The sequence below is a fragment of the Oculina patagonica genome, chromosome 10, assembly GCF_052425735.1.
Source record: "Oculina patagonica isolate OP01 chromosome 10, crgOcupat, whole genome shotgun sequence".
Taxonomy (NCBI): Eukaryota; Metazoa; Cnidaria; class Anthozoa; order Scleractinia; family Oculinidae; genus Oculina; species Oculina patagonica.
The window spans coordinates 9,604,922-9,625,417 of record NC_135767.1 but is presented as its reverse complement, the minus strand read 5'-3'; the positions used below and the strand labels follow the sequence as shown (position 1 = coordinate 9,625,417).

The 20,496-nt window shown below is 38.7% G+C and overlaps 1 protein-coding gene across 1 annotated transcript in view; it reads left to right on the top strand.

Annotated features, from left to right (window-relative positions):
* LOC144667101 (general transcription factor 3C polypeptide 1-like) overlaps positions 1-20,496 on the top strand; it is an 80,986-nt gene that overhangs the window by 23,688 nt on the left and 36,802 nt on the right. The window contains 8 exon segments of the mRNA XM_078528479.1: positions 518-596; positions 2,962-3,069; positions 4,443-4,646; positions 5,544-5,879; positions 13,071-13,168; positions 13,954-14,047; positions 18,970-19,153; positions 19,609-19,834. Of these exon segments, the coding sequence (XP_078384605.1) occupies positions 518-596; positions 2,962-3,069; positions 4,443-4,646; positions 5,544-5,879; positions 13,071-13,168; positions 13,954-14,047; positions 18,970-19,153; positions 19,609-19,834 (1,329 nt within the window).

Here is a 20,496-nt window from a genome sequence, read left to right as displayed (position 1 = left end):
GCCAATCGTGACGAGATGCAAGAACCGGAGTTCGAGTTATCGGGGTAAATTTGACCTAAATTTTGTTCAAGGGAAACAAAATTTAGTTCGAGTTAGCGGGGTTTTCGAGTTATCCGAGCTCGAGTTAACCGAGTAAAAATGACTGAATGATGGGGTCAAATCCAAGGGAAATGGAAGTTAGTTCGAGTTAACGGGGTTGTTCAAGTTATCCGAGTTCGAGTTACCCCGGTTTTACTGTATTTACTTTTATGTAAAACAGAATGATCGCAGTTACTATTTATATTGCTTTAGGTTTGGAGAGTTGTTTAAAAATGTCATATTAAATAATAGCTTTCAGCTTACTAGTCTATTAATTAATGTACATTCTGAAACATATTGCATTTCCTTTTGGTGATGATGAAAATGATGATGATAATTGCTTCATATCATTATGCTGCAATTTCGATTCTACAAGAGAAAATGACATATAAGCATAAAATAACAGAACTTTTGGTAACCTGAGTGTATTTTTCAACAGGATGCTTGATGATTTTTGTGCTCAGGGATTAATCAGACAACTCAAGACTGTGATTCACCATGCAGCTGTGTCACAAATGGTAATGGACTTTAATTCAAAAAACAGTGTGGTGTAGTTACAGGACTTGACTGTAATGTAAACTTTACTTTAATAATTTACCTACGTAAATCATGTCTCTAGCCGCTGGTCCCTTTTGTTTGCTTGTTGTAATAATGATTACTTTGTCAACTTTGCTTCATCTTCATGTTTATTTTGTAGCTGTGGGGGAGGGTTGTTGGACGGCCTTTTTTTTTCAAGTTTACAAGATATTATTTTCTTTGCCCAGTTCATTTTGCATGATTTTCTTTCTTGTGCGAGCTTAACACTTTTGCAGGATGTCTGATTTTGTAATCACTGAACCACTGCCCTAACCTATTCTTTGTGTCAACTTTAAACATGTTTTTTTTCCCTTGTGACATGGGGCCTAGCTAACCTGTGACCTGTATTTTAGCCCTGCAATTTTTATTTGAAGGAGGCAAAATATCACTCCAGTGAAGGGCAAAATTTGACTTGGTGCCCACATGTACATGTATGCATAATTAATGTAACTTTCCTGAGCTACCACATTAAATACCGTAAACACCTGCAGATAAGCCACACCCTGAATTTAGAAACTCAAATTTTGGAAAAAAAAGTTTTTTGAAAGTAATTCAAAGAAAATCCAAAGTCGAGTCTTCTTCATCGAACGTAAACTCACTAAACATTGAAACAGAAATATTTCAGTCTTACACATAATTTTAGCTCTTTTAATTAATATAATGAACACCAAGTTTGACATATGGTTGATCTTTTTCTGGTATTTGTTGACAGGCATTTCTTCATTAAACACAGTTTTTCCATGGATTTTTGTGTGACAACACGAACGTGCGTTTGCAAAACGTTCGTAGCTTAATAGCCAGGCATTCGATCAGACGCGAAAATGGTACTGGGGCGAGAACAAACAAGCAAAACAAGATGGAGGGCATTCTTGTCCCCATAGCCCTTTCTTTTCTTTTAGCCGGCTGGGCCTTGGCATGAGGAAACGCAGGGCTCTGGGGACACAGGATTTCCAGTCCTAGATTCATGGACTTCTGGTCTTCATGTATGCAGTCATGATGTTTCAAAAGAATGTATAAGAGAGTCGTTACGTTTTCGACTTCCGTTTAGGAATTCTTTGTTCCAAACAGCCAATCAAAATTTTTTGAATTAATTCAAAAATCCTATGTCCCCAGAGCCCTCCATTTCTCGTGCCAAGCCGGCTAAGAGAAACGAAAGAGCTATGGGGGCTAGAATGGATGGAGGCGTTCAGGTTTCGTTGGTATCGTATCGATAAAAAGAGATTTAGGAGCCTTCTGTTGGAGATAAACTTGTTCCATTAAGAGAGTTTCGTAACCAAATCGACTAATCTGCCATCAAAGTGCTAAACAGGGAAGAAACAGTAGGCCATGATCCGCATCTACCAAGCGAATACTTGTGGTATTTTCTCGCTCATGGTGTATTAATATTATTTTATTCTGTTGAAAATATAGGCCATCCTCGACACTGCAAACAGCTTTAAGGGGCTGTCAAACTTGCAAAAGCAATGACCAATACTCCCTTGTAGATAAATGATATAGTAATTTGCATACTTTTCCACAAGAGTGTCAATTCACGAAAATTTTTGGCACCTTTTCCAAATGCTCCTGCAGATAAGCCGCACCCTCGATTTCGAGCAAAGATTTTTGGAAAAAAGGTGCAGCTTATCTGCGGATTTTTTACGGTATTTAATTTTGTGTTTGTGTTTGCTGTCCGACCCAAAAAATAGTACCCTATTCTTACTAATTTTCACAAGTACTGATTTTTTCGATTTCAAAATAATTGTGAAATTTAATACGCACAAAAAAAACTGTGCGAAACCTAATACCATATTTAGTATAATTTTATGAAAACAATAAAAATTGTTTGTAACTGCAACAATCATCCTTGAAAATATCTTTCCATCTTGTTTTCAACAAGCATCCTTTGTCTGATTACTTTTTTTTCAGCTTGTAATCCGTGAGGCCAAAACCTCTTTTATTAGTATAGTCACCAAATTTCCCTTGCAGGCTTCTTGTAGTTATATTGAGCCAGGCTTCTGCATTTTCCTAGAAGTTCCTTAGCCTTTGTTTCAAGACTGATCCAAAAAACACTGACAAAATGATCACAAATTAAATACACTTTTGCACTAATAAATTTTTCTTCCAATCTCAAAAATTAATACTTGCAAAGTTTGGTTCCCGAATTTTCACAAAATTTAGTATGCTCGAAAATAAAAGTAAGAATAAATTAGAAACAAACTGTACAGACTATATAAACTGATTTTGTCATATTTAGCCTTTAAACCTATCTGCTTCCCTGTAACTTCCAGTGTTATTAAGCTCATTGTGTATTCTATCTCAATTTAACAGGTGTATCTTTTCCTACATCCATCTGTAAATAATGATGATCCTGAAGTCGCACTTGCTTTGGAACAGTGTCGTGTTCGACTGAGAGATCAAAATTTTAAAGTTGTAGAGGTATATAATAATAATAATATTGCATGTTGTATTATTTTATGTGTTTTCAGATCAAATCACATTAATTGTGGTTCAATTTTTAAACAAGTTCCTCACAATATAAACTCTTGACAGTAAAAATCAGTATATATTATCTTCTTGTCAAGGGATCGAGGCACAATAATTATGAGTAGCACATCAGGCTTTGGATTAAGCAACTCAGTTTCACACCCTAGTGAGGCCAGGTTACTGTGTTGTCTTCTTGGACAAGTCACATACTCTTACAGTGGCTCTTGCCAAATTGGAACATATTATTAATATATACCAGCAATCCAGTAGGGAAATTACAGAGTGTACCTGACAAAAATAATAATGTTTAAAGATTGAAGCGCAGCCAGGATGAGACATATAAAAACAATAAAATATGTTCACTGGCCATGGCTAAAATATTAAAAATAATGAGCTTTTGGCTGTTGCTCTACAGCCTTTGACGGATAAAAATGGAATACAAAATGAATAAAATGTATTCAAAAAAACTGAGATGAAAAATAATAATAAAAACAAAAGCGAAGTAATTTATTCGGTATTTTTGTATTCGCTCGCTGGTTCTGCCGAAAGTTTAGGGTCTCGGCTGCGGGTCGGCTAAAAAGCGAATAAATACGCTAATTAAGTGGCTATTTTTTTAAAAAAAAATATATTTACAATATTGGCTAGGAATGGGCTTAGAACTATTGTCAGCATGCTTACATTAATACACAGACTGAGGTGTGCCAGGCCTCCAAAGTTTTTCTCACGCGAAAAGAGCCTTTGTCAATGACACTAGAGTCTAGAGTTCTCAAAGTCTATGCAACAGTTGAATGACCACGCATGTTTTGCTGCAATGTTTGTGGCTAACCTGTGATGAAATCCCAGTCTTGGGAGGGGCAATGCTAATGAAGCTCTGGTGGTGTAGGCCATTAGCCTGTGTGTGTGGCCTAAGCGTTTTTGCAAATCAAGGCTTTTTCATCAGAAATATTGGTTTAATCAGTAACAGAGACTACAGTGTATATACACAACTATTACATGACAGATCACACTATATAGAACTTTGCTCCCTCGGCATAGCACAAAACATGTTAAAAAAGCATGCATGACTAAATAAATAATAGTTATTCAAAAGTAAGAGATTATTTCAGTCAAATGACTATTGTACCAATAACTTTGTGTGGTACAAAAATGTTTTGCAGAGTTTTGAGTGATATGCCAAATTAAGTGGTCTCAAATCCCTGCAAGAAATGTCCAGACTTTAAATTGCAAAAACTAGATACCGGTAACTGTAGGAAGAAGCAATATTAGAAATAAAAAAATATTTAAAATTTAAAAATTTATTTCCTTAATGTTTATTTTGTTAACAGAAAGAAGAAAGAGCAAAGCAATGCGTAGAGGAGAAGGAACGAAAGAAACTTGAAAAGGTAGCTGCAGCAGAAGAAAAACAGCAAAAGAAAATGGAAAAGAAGGAACAAGATGCACAAAAACGAGCACAACAACAGCAGGAAAAGAAACAAGCAGCCTTATTAAAGAACAAGGAACAAAAACCAGCTGTAAAAGCCCCATATAAGGTATGAATATATTATAGCTGGCTTTAGATAAGGAGTGGGAAAAAGCATTTGATGCTATTTATTATTTTTGAAGATGTTAAATATAAAAAGAAGAAGAACATTGTGTTTACATTAGAGATTAAATAGATGTACACATTGGGGCATAATTTTCCTGCTCTGCAATGCTGCAGATTATAGTGATTACAATTGCACAGGAAGACATAAATTGAAACAAATGTTCTGGGGCTTACTCCAAGTAAAAGTTTTAAAAACAATTTAATGTAAATAAATTGACGAGAAAACAATCTTTTGCTGTAAGGGATGGATCTTTTCTTGTTTTAAAGTTCTCCTCCTGCTGTGTGGTCCTTAGTCTTGGACACACCCACATTTTCTCCAAGTACAAGTCGGGGCGCAGGCGCCGCGGAAACTGCGACCCGGTGGTACACTCTCACAACATACAATCATCTTGTAGAAAGCTGTCTTTATCGTGTGTCTGGTGCAGTGGTTCTCCCATGGTACTGGATACTGTCAGTGGCAAATCCAGCCTTTGATAAGGGGGGGACAATCGTTCAGACCCTAGAATATAAGGGGGGCACTCACGAAAACAATTTTTCTGGGCCCCTCAAGCTTCTATTTGTTCTAAAAAAGGAGGGCCCTTGCCCCTCCACCAGATCCCTTGGCCACTGATATATGAATGCAGATGCATTGCTCTTATGAAAACAAATTCTTGAATTTGCCTTAAAATACACAAGATTGTACAATGAGGGTTATGGACTGCATCTATAGAATGATAGATCACCTGCTTTTCAACTGTAAAGGAAACCCTGCTGGTAGTCTAGTAATTATTGTTAATTAGAACATTGCACCACAAAATGGCAAATGCCTGTTTAATGGTAATTTATCTGGTTTGTTTTTCAGCCATCAAATCGGAGGTATGGTTATCTGGCAAGATTTCCCAGAATCCAGCTGACTCATGAACTGTTGTGGCAGCTTGTTTATGGTCAGGTTGCTGAGAAGACGTCAGATGAAATGGATGTGGATGACGGCAAATCACCTGCTGAACAGTCAGCTGACTGTGAAGATCAAGTCTCTAGAAACTTGGATGATGATCATGAGTGGATCAAGCATTTGAAACCAATGCCAAAGCTTCGTGACGAGGCAAAACAGCCATTACATGGCTGGTTCCGTATGGCTGATGTGTTATTGGTGATGCCTTTAGAGATTCTTTGCAAAACTATAGATATCACAGAGGAGGTAAAGAACAGAATAGTGTAATAATTAAACTACGCTAAATAAATTTGGGCTTAAAATAACTTCACTTTGTACCTGTACTGTTGGTATCTCCTAACTAGGCTATTCCAATACATCATCACTTTTGTTTATCCTCGGATTTGAAGAGTAGCTTATAAAGCTAATATCTCCGAGCATTTCACAGTAAGCACAGCGGGCAAAGACCAGACCACAACACCGGGAACTCCATGCCCTACTCTTTATGATAAGTGTATGGGTTCTTTTATGTCCCCTGCTGACCCAACCTCGTTCCCAGGGCCTCTATCCTTTTCCTCCCATGTTGTCAAGGAGAAACCCTGGTTGCGGCTTGTCACATGTCCATATGGTAAAATTTTTTTTGTCAAGATGAACAAATATCACTCTCCAGGGTATGGAAGGGGCATGCAAGATTTTGTTTAAAAATGCCTGCCTTTTAGTCTAAGTGTGTTTTTTTTTCTTCATTTGTCTTTAGAAAGCGTTGTGTTCTTCTGCATACAACGTCAATATTATCTTAAAAGTGAAACAGACTATTTGGCTCTAAAATTGTTCTGCTCACCTACGCATTGAATTTATTCGAAACTTCTCTGCAATGAATCACGGTTTAACATTTTCTCTTGCCGTTTGCACAGTTCGAACAACTTTTTCTGTACACTATTCAACTCTACGAGTTATTCAGGTGCGCTTGATGAATATGAAGAAAGGCATACTTCAAAACATTCAGTTTGTAATTTTCAGCGCGCTCTCTCGCTATAGATGGCATAATTATCTTGTTTTCAGAATAAGTTCAGGATGAATAAAGTTAATTTTGGACAGGCTTTTCTGTTTTTTTTTTTTTGTTGCTCCACACTTCAGAAAACCTCGTTTACATACACTGTGTGAATTTCTGTTAGTTTCTGTGAGAAAATTTACTGCTTAAAGTCGATATTCAAGTAAATCGTTGCGAAGCCGAAAATGTTATTGCGCGTTTGGTATTCGTGTACAACTCTTTAAGAGTAGTAAGAACTTGAACCTAATCAGCAATATAATAATAATATTGTCTACTTAGTTTTCAAAAAGAATGGTTGATTCGCGATACAAAACTAATTGCCTACACACTAATTAAATCAGGAAAATCTCCTCGAGGCAGCAACTTTCCGTGCCGCGCTTCGGCCACGGCAAGAAGAATGCATTTTGGTTCACTTTGAATATCACTGAACAGATTATTGCTACGATCTCTGTCACATACCTCCATTCAAACCCGGCATAAACTGGAGTAAACAGAGTAAAAAAACTTTTTGCTATTTCTTTGGAAATATAGTGCCAATTTAAAACACCTGCTGCTGAGTAACAACAATTAATTTAAACCCTCTCACCCTGGCATGGTAGATTTGTCACATGGACCAAAAAAACTCTGTTACCCCTCCCTACCAACTATTTTTTACCACCCAGATTTTGGGTGGTGACGTGACCAGCTGCAACCAGCATCTCTCTCCTTGATGATGAGGGAGAAAAAGGAGAGAGACCCTGGGAATGAGGTTGCTGCTGATGATATAAGTCACCTAATAGTGGCCTGTGACAAATACAGACTTCAGACGTTTTAAGAGGATATCCGCCAGGACTTTGACTAGTTATTGGACAAAATTATGTACCAAAACTACTACTACTACTTTCTAACAACACCAAACATCGAAAACAAATTTCGAAGTTCCACTGAATTCCCATGAATTGCTTAAAAGATGTGAGCTTTTGCCCATACAGTGTAGCTTGTGAACTTTGAATATCATTTCCTCAGACTCTGATAAGAAATTGTTGTACCAAAATTATTTCTTCCTTATTGCACCCTTTTTTCTTACTGCTTCAAATATCTTATCAAAAGAAATCTTTTCTAACAACACCAAACATCAAAAACAAATTTCGAAGTTCCGCTGAATTCCACTGAATCGCTTAAGACGAATTTGCCTATAGCTTGTGAACTTTGAAATTCATTTTCTTAGACTCTGATAAGAAATTGTTGTTGGTGTTATCACAGATAATTACTTACATCTTTATCTTTCATTAAGGGTAGGAAATAACGCAATAGGATTTAAGTGTCATTGTCAGAGAAAACCAGGCAATGCCAAAAGATGGGGGTCAGCCGATTCCCCTAATATTTTCAGCATTTGAAACCTATCAGATAAGATTAAGATTGGTGGCATTTAAATGATTTTCTGCCTTTTCAATCCTGAGATTGACCACCCCCCTAGTTTTTGGCACAGAAAGTGCCAAAATTCTACATAAAAAAGGCCAACTTCTCGGTACTGGAAACAGATCTTCCTTTTGCATTTCGTGCACAATTTTTTTTCTCAAGGTAAATTAACTAGTTGTTAATGTTTTGCATGCTTAAAAACAAATTTTCAGTTTAACTGTAATTTTTACCATATTTTCTAAACTAGGTAGGTAGCTTGTGCCTTGCCACAGAGTGAATTTCGTGGGTTTTCAAATTTATTTTTTTCAAAAGTGCGGTGGTTTAATTTTTATTAAAAGCCATTTTATAACAGTCCATACCCTTCTCAATCAAAAACAAGAATTTATTGATTGGCACAAGAAACTCTTTTTCCACGAATTTAGTTCAAAAATGCCTCTGATCGCTCTTATGGCCATTTTCCCGCCAAAATTAAATCACCAGATTATCACATAACATCGACAAAATTACATTTCAAAATGAAATACTTGTATTGTAATTGATTTGAAAAGAGTAGAAACTTCAGCAAATGTGTTAGAAATTGATTTCGAAATAATTATGTTAATTAAAGTTAATAGATACCGCAGGCCATGCATGAAATCATTGTGTATTTCCCGCGAAATTTAGTCGTATTATGTAAGTATTACTTGGATTTTCATAGCCTATATCTAGATTAGTTTGGTTTGTCTGAAAAGCGAGAATATAAATCTTATATATAAGGCGCTCTTAGTAGTAATGTTCCAAGGAACTAAAATAAGAAACCAGGTGACGTTATTTCTCCCGGTCGACATAACTTTTGCCAGTTTCAGTTCATGTTATCACGTTTCATACGGGACTAACGCTCTTATAAATATGAATTGTTCGTTTACTTCACAAGAATCATCTTGTATTCTTCTCGGATATAGTACAACTATTCTCCCGTTATAGATGCTTGTAAACAAGACGTTACAGTTCACTTACTAGGTCTTGGTGTGAGTGACTAGCGAGGATGCCGATCTCGAAGTTCAGCAATCACTGAGATGGAGCTCATTTTATGCAGATCAGGGCACTTTGTCTTATCAGCAGATAGAGTAGGTATGAGTATCTGTCCAAAACACTATAAGAGAAGGAACAGCCGACTGCATGCGACTGGTGACCTTGACAAATTACTTGTTGTTATCATTGCACAAGGATGAATGCAAACAGGTTAATAACCCACGCCGTGTTTGTATGACCTTTGTAATGTATGCATTACTGTCACGCTGTTTGTAATTTGGGCTCCTCTCTTTTCAGGTTCGTCTCGAATTCCTCTCATCCAAAAAGATACACAAACACGCACACAAGACCCAAGTAAGCACAGGTAGAAGTTCAGCTGAGCAATTTTTATTCCAGAATCAATAGTGATAGGAAGCGTATTTTTTCCTTATGCAATTTTGATATGACGCAAGTGTCATCGTGACGCACCCGATGTTAGCAGTTTTTTGCTATTTATTTAATGTACTCTAATTTGACCAATAATGTACCGATGAAATCCAACCTTCAACATCCACCCACCGTCATGCCCCGGGCATTTGAACTTTTGAGGTTTTGGTGGTTTAAATTAGCATCCCAAAGGGCCAAAAATCGTGTTCAAATGCCCCACCTAATGGTCAAATTTGTCGATCAAATTCTCCTACCCCCGGGAAGTAAATGGAAAAATAAGCAATGAACGAAAGTGTATTTCTTTTCAGAGTGTGATTTTACATGCAAAATATTCATTGCGGGCCCAAGAGAGGCCCGCAACCCTAATCTTGACAGTGACCAGCGGATTGCGTTTTACGCGTGCGCGCCACGTTAATGAAAAGCGAACAGAAAACGGAAGTTGAAAATTTTGTTCTTCCACTAAGAACGATCGGGATGCGAAAAATGTGTCAATCACGACAGTTTGTCGTAACACCGGAAGAGAAAATCTGTTCTCCAAGAACGATTTTCACATAAGATCTTGGCTTCTGTCACATGGAAGATTGCAAACATTACAATTTGCAGACTTGTTTTACGGTTGTTGCTTTTGCGAAAATTTGCTCTGATTGTATCACGCATAAACCACGGCAAAGCGAATGATTATTCTCGAGAAATTCGAGAAATTCGTTATAACACTGACAACATAGCGAGTTTATCGACCGGGGAAAATCACATCTCAATTCACACCGCGTGCTTGACTTCAGTTCACTAAACTGTCAATCCGACAAAAAACAACTCTGACTGGTTCGCGGCCGGTTAGCGGCAATTAAGCGTGATTTATCATTAATCGCGCCACGTTAATAAACGGCGAGCACAGCGTAGCGAGTTTACCGACTTAGAAAAATCACATCTCAATTCACACCGCGTGCTCGATAACACTTCCCAAAACGATAAAAACATGCATTCCTTGCGTGACGCGTTACTCGGGATAATTGTCTTTTGTCCATTTAATCATTTATTTATCGACACTGCCATCTAAAATTACGCACTCTCGTACCAGTACCTTTTCTAAGTGCGTCAAGGCCCGCACTTTCTAACCTGTGGTTACCACTAGTAACTAAACAATATATTCGACTTCAAACGCAGAACACTGGCCACGATGTCACAAAAGAAGCAGTTACGATGTACAAAAGAAAACAGTTGATCCATTGAGTCCTCTTCCTTCTCGAACTCTGCCATGAGCCGCTAACGAAGCCGGAAAAACCGCAAGGAATTATAAACACAAGATTGAGGCAATTTGCTCAAATCCCCATTATCCCTCTCATATAATTTCAAATTTCCCCACCTCAATAACAACTATTGAGGTCAAATTCCCCCCTGGGCAAACTGATGAGATAAATGCCCGGGGTATGCTCGGGGGGGGGGGGGATGTTGAAGTCTCTATTTGACAGGTACAAAAAATATCACTATTGATTCTGGAATAAAAATTGCTCAGCTGAACTTCTACCTGTGCTTACTTGGGTCTTGTGTGCGTGTTTGTGTATCTTTTTGGATGAGAGGAATTCGAGACGAACCTGAAAAGAGAGGAGCCCAAATTACAAACAGCGTGACAGTAATGCATACATTACAAAGGTCATACAAACACGGCGTGGGTTATTAACCTGTTTGCATTCATCCTTGTGCAATGATAACAACAAGTAATTTGTCAAGGTCACCAGTCGCATGCAGTCGGCTGTTCCTTCTCTTATAGTGTTTTGGACAGATACTCATACCTACTCTATCTGCTGATAAGACAAAGTGCCCTGATCTGCATAAAATGAGCTCCATCTCAGTGATTGCTGAACTTCGAGATCGGCATCCTCGCTAGTCACTCACACCAAGACCTAGTAAGTGAACTGTAACGTCTTGTTTACAAGCATCTATAACGGGAGAATAGTTGTACTATATCCGAGAAGAATACAAGATGATTCTTGTGAAGTAAACGAACAATTCATATTTATAAGAGCGTTAGTCCCGTATGAAACGTGATAACATGAACTGAAACTGGCAAAAGTTATGTCGACCGGGAGAAATAACGTCACCTGGTTTCTTATTTTAGTTCCTTGGAACATTACTACTAAGAGCGCCTTATATATAAGATTTATATTCTCGCTTTTCAGACAAACCAAACTAATCTAGATATAGGCTATGAAAATCCAAGTAATACTTACATAATACGACTAAATTTCGCGGGAAATACACAATGATTTCATGCATGGCCTGCGGTATCTATTAACTTTAATTAACATAATTATTTCGAAATCAATTTCTAACACATTTGCTGAAGTTTCTACTCTTTTCAAATCAATTACAATACAAGTATTTCATTTTGAAATGTAATTTTGTTGATGTTATGTGATAATCTGGTGATTTAATTTTGGCGGGAAAATGGCCATAAGAGCGATCAGAGGCATTTTTGAACTAAATTCGTGGAAAAAGAGTTTCTTGTGCCAATCAATAAATTCTTGTTTTTGATTGAGAAGGGTATGGACTGTTATAAAATGGCTTTTAATAAAAATTAAACCACCGCACTTTTGAAAAAAATAAATTTGAAAACCCACGAAATTCACTCTGTGGCAAGGCACAAGCTACCTACCTAGTTTAGAAAATATGGTAAAAATTACAGTTAAACTGAAAATTTGTTTTTAAGCATGCAAAACATTAACAACTAGTTAATTTACCTTGAGAAAAAAAATTGTGCACGAAATGCAAAAGGAAGATCTGTTTCCAGTACCGAGAAGTTGGCCTTTTTTATGTAGAATTTTGGCACTTTCTGTGCCAAAAACTAGGGGGGTGGTCAATCTCAGGATTGAAAAGGCAGAAAATCATTTAAATGCCACCAATCTTAATCTTATCTGATAGGTTTCAAATGCTGAAAATATTAGGGGAATCGGCTGACCCCCATCTTTTGGCATTGCCTGGTTTTCTCTGACAATGACACTTAAATTATTCTGGTAGTTGATTTTTGTCCACTTTTAATAAATATTACTTGACTTCCTAGTGGATTCCGTCTTAAGCATTATTCAAACTTTCAACCAGTGTGCTAGTCTGCGGTCCGCAATTGAAACACACTGTATACATGTACTTGTATCAGAGTTCTCTACTGGAAAGACACATTTTGCATTCAAAAAAATCATGCTTGTTATGAAGACAGCTACGTGACACACTGGCATCATGTATGATTAGCATGTACACTTAGAGACTTTTTGTGTGCACAACTACGCATGTGGTGTGTGTTGGTCATCATATTTTGAGTGTGAAGTTTTGGAGATCTCCATGTAGGTTTTTGGTTTCAACGTTGTTGCCATTTTGAAATATTTTGATGATTACAATGTGTTTGTTGCCTTGAGGAGTATTCTGTATTACTTTCAAGCAATGTTATTTATTTTCTTCTGGTGCATCTCTACATGTAATTATTTGAAGCGCACTGTTGATAAAGTTTTCTAACTTTATATTATGCAAAAAGTTGAAAGAAAATGAAAGTTGCAAATTAAGCCTCACTGTTTTTCTTTTCTCAGGTTGAGGGTTTAGATGAGTATGCACTGGATCCTGTAAAAAAGTACACTTCTTTTTGTGATCTTCCGTTTGCCGTTAGAAGTCGGCTAAAGGAAACACGGTAAGGATATTCGAACTGTCAGAGCCACCACTAAATATTTTGATTAGCCAGTGTTGATGAGCATTAGTAGCACTGGCCATAAGTGTAAAATTGTGAACAATAGAGAAATCAACCACTTATTCAATAGGCAGTGCTACTGTATATGCCTCTGCAGTTAGTTTATAGAATCATGAACGATTATCAATGTCCCAGGCAGTTGCAAGATTACTTTGTATTGAGATCCAAACTCTATGGTAAGGTCCTGCGGGACAATAGAAAACTACATCTCCTGAGTATTAAAACTGCCATGGGCGAGTCCACCTTCCTCTTTTGCAAAGGAATGGAACGACCTTCCAGACAAAATCCAAAACTGCATTACTCTAAAAACTTTAAAGACTAAAATTTTTATTTTTTTAGTAACTTACTTATAGACAAATTACAGCATAAATGTAGTTTGTAGATTTCTCTCCTTTTTTGCTTTTCTTGTTTAGACCTATTGGCAATTTTTTTTTGTGTGAAAACATAATTATGTAATTATACTGACCACTGGTTAAAACCAGCATCTTTTGTGTCCGACTTCACTGGTTTTTTCTTCAGTTAAAATACATAATTATTGTACTTTTGACAAAGCACTCTTGAAGCTTGTTCTCTATAATTTATAATAATTATTGTGTTTATAAATACAAGCTATAATAATATAAATAAATGAATTTTTTTTCGTGTTTAACAGTATTAGATTGAGAGCTGTTTCTTTGGTATTGAGCACAGTAAAATAATGCAGTGATTTTACTGATTGTTTTGTTTAGGAGATACAGACCAGGTTCTCTAGACCTTCTCTGCTGCCTGTGCCAGATGGGTTTGGTCACTCCTGCTCTTCCAATTCCAAGGAGCTTCTTGGATGTATGTACTAGTACCATGTTTTTTGACTAAATGTAAACAGCCCCCTCAAGCTTTTACTTGAGGTATAAAAAGCTGTCGCTGTAATGGAAATATATATATCTGTCAAAAATAATGTAAGTTGTATTAACACTGGGCGCAAATAAACTGCAGAAGCAAAACTGCACAAGGCCAAGTTTGAAATAAATGCCTGGGGTGTTTATTCGATAAGTTCTAAGGCGATATTACCCTCAAGGCTAGGGACTTCCTTCTCAGTCTGCTTGGGGTGGAATGCAAGGGAATTCTTCTAGCAGTAACAAGATAGGACTCACAAAATGAAGCTCGTAGAAGTGCAAAAGCTTTGTTGTTTCCCAGATGTTTTCTCTCCTCAGCCTGATCCCTATCTCCCTATCCCACATGTTTTTAAATTTTAACCATACATTTTTGTAGCCTCTTTCATAAATTTTCGAGTATTACTCGAAATACCCTAAATGTTAATTAACAATTAGACTACAAGCCCGAGTTTTCTATGAGCAAATAGTCAACGAGGCGCAGCGGAGTTGACTATCGCTCATAGAAAACGAAGGCAAGTAGTCTAATTGTTTTAGTAGAAACTCTAAAGGATTGCAGTACAAAACCTACAATATTGTGCACTTTGAAGACAAAAATCAAGAAAATGTACCGCTTAAAGAGCTACTCGCGTGCGCGATTTTTTTCTATCGGCGATTATAGTTCACCACTAAATTTTCTCCGATTCTGACCGATTCGTGACTGTTTTTTGTAAACAAGCCGCCTGCAGACAAAAAAACCCAACCAAATTCACTGCATTTAGTGGGTTTCTCGTCTGGTTTTGTTTCGTTTGTTAAATTTCGGCTTTCAATTGAGTTTTTTATCCTCAAAAGTAAAAATAATTTACGATGCTTGTTTTTGTATGTGCGCGCGGAAAAAAATTTAGTGGTGAACAATAAAAACAATAGAGTGTTTCTGTCTCGGAACTATCGGTCTGATAGTTGCCCCTTGGAAATTTGATGTTCTTAAAACTAGCATATTTGCCCTCGAAGCTTCGCTTCTCGGGCTAATATTTGTTTTAAGAACATCAAATTTCCGCGGGGCAACTATCAGCCGATAGTTCCTCGACAGAAACACTCTATTGTTAAAATAGAAAACAGTGGGAGAACCAATCAGATTTGCGGATTTCCAATAGAACACAGTTGAGTTTCTACTAACTGGCTTTAGCATTTTGTACCTCAGCCTCTCAGTGGTGCAGTGGCCATACTTGTTTCTCTTTCTGTAATAGGCAAGTTTTCTGGGAGCGTGTTATCAGCCTGGTGCCCAATCCCCAACCTGGAGGACCTGGAGAATTACTCTTGTCTGACCTCTACCCTTCAACCAATCCAACATTGTAAGACCCCACAGAGCTGTCCCCAACGGCACAGCTGTCAGCCCAAGGTGAAGATGAGACTGACTTATTCCTTTCCTTTAGGCTCTTGGTGGAGCAAAGGGCGTCAACAATGCTTCGCCACCGAACTCTATTTGCTGCCGCCTTCTCTGCTGCATTCCAGCTGATGTTAGCTTTCTTTAACTTCTCCTCAGTCAATCTTCTCCAGGTCTTAGCTGTTCTTCTCACCTTTCTTTTCCCCTGCGGATTCCATGTTAAGGCCTGCTTGGTAGTGTCAGTGCCTGGTTTTCTTAGTGTGTGGCCGATCCAAGCCCATTTACTTCTTGCTATCTCAGTTGGTATGTGCTCTTGTCCTGTCCTGCTCCAAAGTTCTTTGTTACTGATCTTTTCTGGCCAGTGAATCTTGAGGATCTTTCTGAGGCACTTGTTGACAAAGCTTTGTAGCTTATTTGATAGAGCTTGTGTCACTTTCCAGGTCTCTGAGCCATAGAGAAGTGTAGCTTTTACATTAGTGGTGAAGATGTGCAACTTGGTTTTGGTGGAAATAGAGGAGGCATTCCAGACTGGTCTAAGCATGTTGAACGCCAGTCTCGCTTTACCAATTCTGCACTTCACATCCTCCTCAGTTCCTCCAGTGACTGTGATGATACTGCCTAGGTAAGTGAAACTTTCGACATCTTCCAGATCCTCGCCATTCAACTTTATTTTGCCCCGCTGCATGCTTTTGGTTCGCATCACTTTGGTTTTCTCTTTGCTCACCCTGAGACCGGTTGTCTCTGCAATCTGTGCCAGGTTGTTGGTTTTGGCTTGCATATGTTGTAGTTTTTGGGAAAGAAGGCATATGTCGTCTGCATAATCCAAATCATGGAGTTGAGTTGTTAGTGTCCATTGGATTCCTGTCTTACCCTGATCTTCCACCTCTCTCATAATCCAATCGACCACCATGATGAAGATCATCGGAGACAGCAAACAGCTTTGACGAACTCCTGTGCTCAATTCGAAAGATTATGTCAGCTTCCCGTTGTGAATGACTTGACAAGATGACGACTCATAAAGGTCCTGTATCAGCTTGATGAACTTTGATGGAATTCCATAGTGGTGCATGAGTTGCCAGATGATGTTCCTATCAACACTGTCAAAAGCCTTTTCGAAGTCGTGTATAATGGAGTCTGCCATTCGTTGGATTGTTCGATGATTATCCTTAGAGTGGCAATGTGGTCAGTGCAGGATTTATCTTTCCTAAACCCTGCCTGGTTACATCGCAGTTGTTTGTCCAGGGCGTCCTTAAGCCTTTCAAGGATAATGCGGCAGAATACCTTGCTTGGGATGGAGAGAAGCATAATTCCACGCCAGTTGTTGCAGAGTCCAAGATCTCCCTTTTTGGGCAGCTTCACCAGATAACCATGCTTCCATTCTGTTGAAACTTTCTCTGCTTCCCAGATCTTAAGGAAAAGTGGATGTAGCATTTCTGCTGTGTTGTTAGGATTGATTCAGAATCCCGTCTGGTCCTGCTGCCTTCCCATTCTTCAGTTGTTTCACAGCTCTAACAATCTCTGCTTTGGATGGTGGATGGATGCTGACAGTTAGAAGGGGTCCATTTGTTTCAATAAAGCCTGGCGTAACAGAAGGAGGTGGTCTATTTAAGATGTCATGGAAATGTTCTGCCTATCTCGCCCTTTGCTCTGGCTATGTGGAGATGGTCCTGCCTTCCTTGTTCTTAACTGGCCTTGTCTGTTTACTTTTCTTTCCTGACATCGTTCTAGTTATTTTGTATAACTTCTTCATGTGAGGCTGCCCTGCTGCAGTCTCAGCTTCAGTCGCAAGAGCATTGAAGAATTCTTTCTTGTCCTTTCTAGCACTCTAGTCCCTTTGTCTGTCCTGCTCTTTGCATCCATTGATCTCTTCCTTAACACCTTTCCTCTGCAGGATCAGAGACCAAGTTTTGTTGGACAGCCATTCCTTTCGGTTACTCGCCCTTCTTTCTTAACACCTTTCCTCTGCAGGATCAGAGACCAAGTTTTGTTGGACAGCCATTCCTTTCGGTTACTCGCCCTTCTACCAAGGACTTCATCGCATGACTCTTGCCACGTCTTTTTCAGTCCTGCCCAGTGATTGTTGAGATCGTCATCCACAAATACAAGGGCGGAGAACTTGTTCTTTACTGTGCAATTGAACATCTTCGCTGTTTCACTGCAACTGAGATTGGGGATGTTGTACTTACAGTGAGGTCTAGCTGAAGGGTCGCAGTATGCCCTAAGTTTCACCTTAAAGGTCCCCAGTAGAAGATGGTGGTCTGAGGCAATGTCTGCCCCTCTCTTTACTCTCACATCCAACAAACTCGATCTCCATTTCCTGGCAATTGTAATATGGTCTATCTGATTTGCCGTTCGTCCATCAGGAGAAATATTCAGGTGGCTTTATGAATGGCTCTGTGGGGAAAAATGCTTTCACCAATGACTAGGTCATTAAAAGCACAAAAATCGGTAAACCGTTCTCCATTTTCCCTCATGCAGCCCAACCCATGGCAACCCATGACCCTCTCCTTGCCGGTGTCGTCAGGACCTATCTTGGCGTTTAAGTCACCCAAAAGAATTTTGATGTCTCGTCTTGGTATGTGATCTAAAACACCTTGGAGACTACTATAAAATTCTTCTTTCTGGTCATCTGCTGCAGTGTTAGTTGGGGCATAACAGTTTACGATGGTAACCTTTCTGCCCTTGGAGTTAAATCTTGCTGTGATAATCCTTGGTGACACTGGATTCCATTCAGTCAAGGCCTTTGCTGCTGACTCGCTTAACATAAACGCCACTCATTCCGTGTGTGCATGTTGTTCGTCTTCATGTCCAGAGTAAACCAGCTGCTCTCCAGTCGCTAGTGTAATCTGACCTGCTCCATTCCACCTGCTTTCACAGATAGCAAGCACCGCGATGTTATATTGGCACATCTCGTTTGCCACTTGAGTGGCCCTTCCTGCCTCATACAGGGTGCGGACATTCCATGTCCCAATCCTAGTCCTGCCCTTCATCGTCAAAAGAGTTGTCGGCCATCTGGCTTTCTGTGGGATTTCACCAGATGGCGTCATGCAGCTCTCCAAAGAGGCCTCTTTTAGAATCAGGCTAGCTGTTGTAAACATTGTTTCCGTTTATGTAATCGCTCAATCCACTGGTGGGTGATTAGCCCAGTCAGCTTCACCAGGGTCCCCGTTGGCCAGCGCGCTTCAGGGTAGGTCCAGGCAGGCCTTCATGGCTTCTGTAGCGGCCAGGAGAGTGAAACTCCCCGCCATACTTTGCCCTGCTGGCAATCTCTTACTTTGCCTGTTTCCACCTCTACGACGCGGACGTAGGGATTGGACTTATAGGAGGCAAGATGAGAGCCAATGAGCAACTTATCAGCAACCAGAATGGCTCTCACACAGCTTGTTGGCCTGCACTTTGTCAAGACCCAAGGCTATTTCGCCATGGTGTTATCTTATTGCTCAGAATAGGTCTCTGCATACAAACTTGTGATTTATAATAATTTTACACACTCTGATGTTGTATCATTACAGGTAAAGATGTTTTTAAGCAAAGGTATTAAACTGCTGGATACTACACCATCTCTCGCAAACTACAAAACAATTTGTCCACCACCTGGAAAATCATTTGTGTCACGCTGTCACATGTTCACAAGTATGAATGCTGTGCACAATTTCTGGAATGACTTGAAATGTGTCTGTCTTAATACAGCATTGGGTAAGTTGTTGTCAATGAAACTAAGTCAAGAATTTGTGTAGTATTTGGAAAACCAGGGCTGCAAATTACAGTCCGTCATCAGACATTGGCCGACCAAAATTTGCTTGTGTCTGACTAAATCCCAAGTGTGGTCGGACATGATGACTGGACAATAATTATTTCTTGATCATAAATCATTTTACAGCAGTGAATAAAAATCTGTCTGGCCACAATTTTATTTTGTCAGACTAAGATGGTGTCTTAGTAGAACATAATATGTCCTTTCAAGTGAAAAAAATTATTTGCAGCCCTGGAAAACACTACTAGGGAAATATGTACAGTAACCATGTCAGCTTAATAGAGGTGGCCACCTTACATGTAGTCAAGTTATAACTCATTTCAAATACTACATTCTCTGAATGGAGTGCTCATTTTATTTAGTTTGTTGTAAACGTTTTGACAATTATTGTTTTCAGGGGTAGTGAAGGTTGACGAAGGAACCAGTGCCAGTGACAAATTGTCATTCTCTAATAAGCATAAGAAGCTTATTCACTATGCTACAGAAGATGTAGATGAAAATAAGATCGATTTTCCACTTGGAGACCAACTTGGTGCTGCGGGAATGGATAGAGGCTTGTTTAGTCATTTAAAGAAGAACTGGACGAGGGTGATGACACCCTCAGCTGCTCAGCTGAAACAACGGTCAGTTTTTGTTTTTTAAAATTGATGTTAAGTATTGCTCCTTGTATAAAACAACAGGCGTCTATTAATTTATTGAGTGGTATCACCACTTAAATAATCAAAGGCCCTTTGTTAGCCCACTCGTGAATGAGAATACGAAATGTATTGGTGTAGAGCTACATGTACATGTATGAAATGATTCTGTCTTTTTGTGAGCGGCATGTTAGTATAGAAGTTGTTTGAAGGGAGATATGATCACGTTGGTTCCTTGTGTTTACAGCGGACGCGGGTAATCCATTCAAAAGCCATCGTTATATAACACTAATTTCTACCATAAAGTACAAGCTTGCTAACGCGTTGTGAAGTGGTAATGCGTTGGCCCTCCAGTCAAGCGGCCCAGGTTCGATTCTCAGCGGGGACGATTAATTTTTTTTTTTTACGACAATCTATTTTACAATTTTATATGACGTCTTTTTTTTCTTTCTCCTTTTTTATGAATCTATTAGAGATGCAAATCAAGTACTATACAGTATATTATTAAAAGGCAACAAAATTCGTAAGTTTGGCGAGCTTTTTTTGTGATAAATTATTTACGTATCATGACTATCGATTATCATACAATACGCTTGGAACTATAAAACATTCAGAGACTGCTAAAATTGGACTTTATTCATACAATTGTC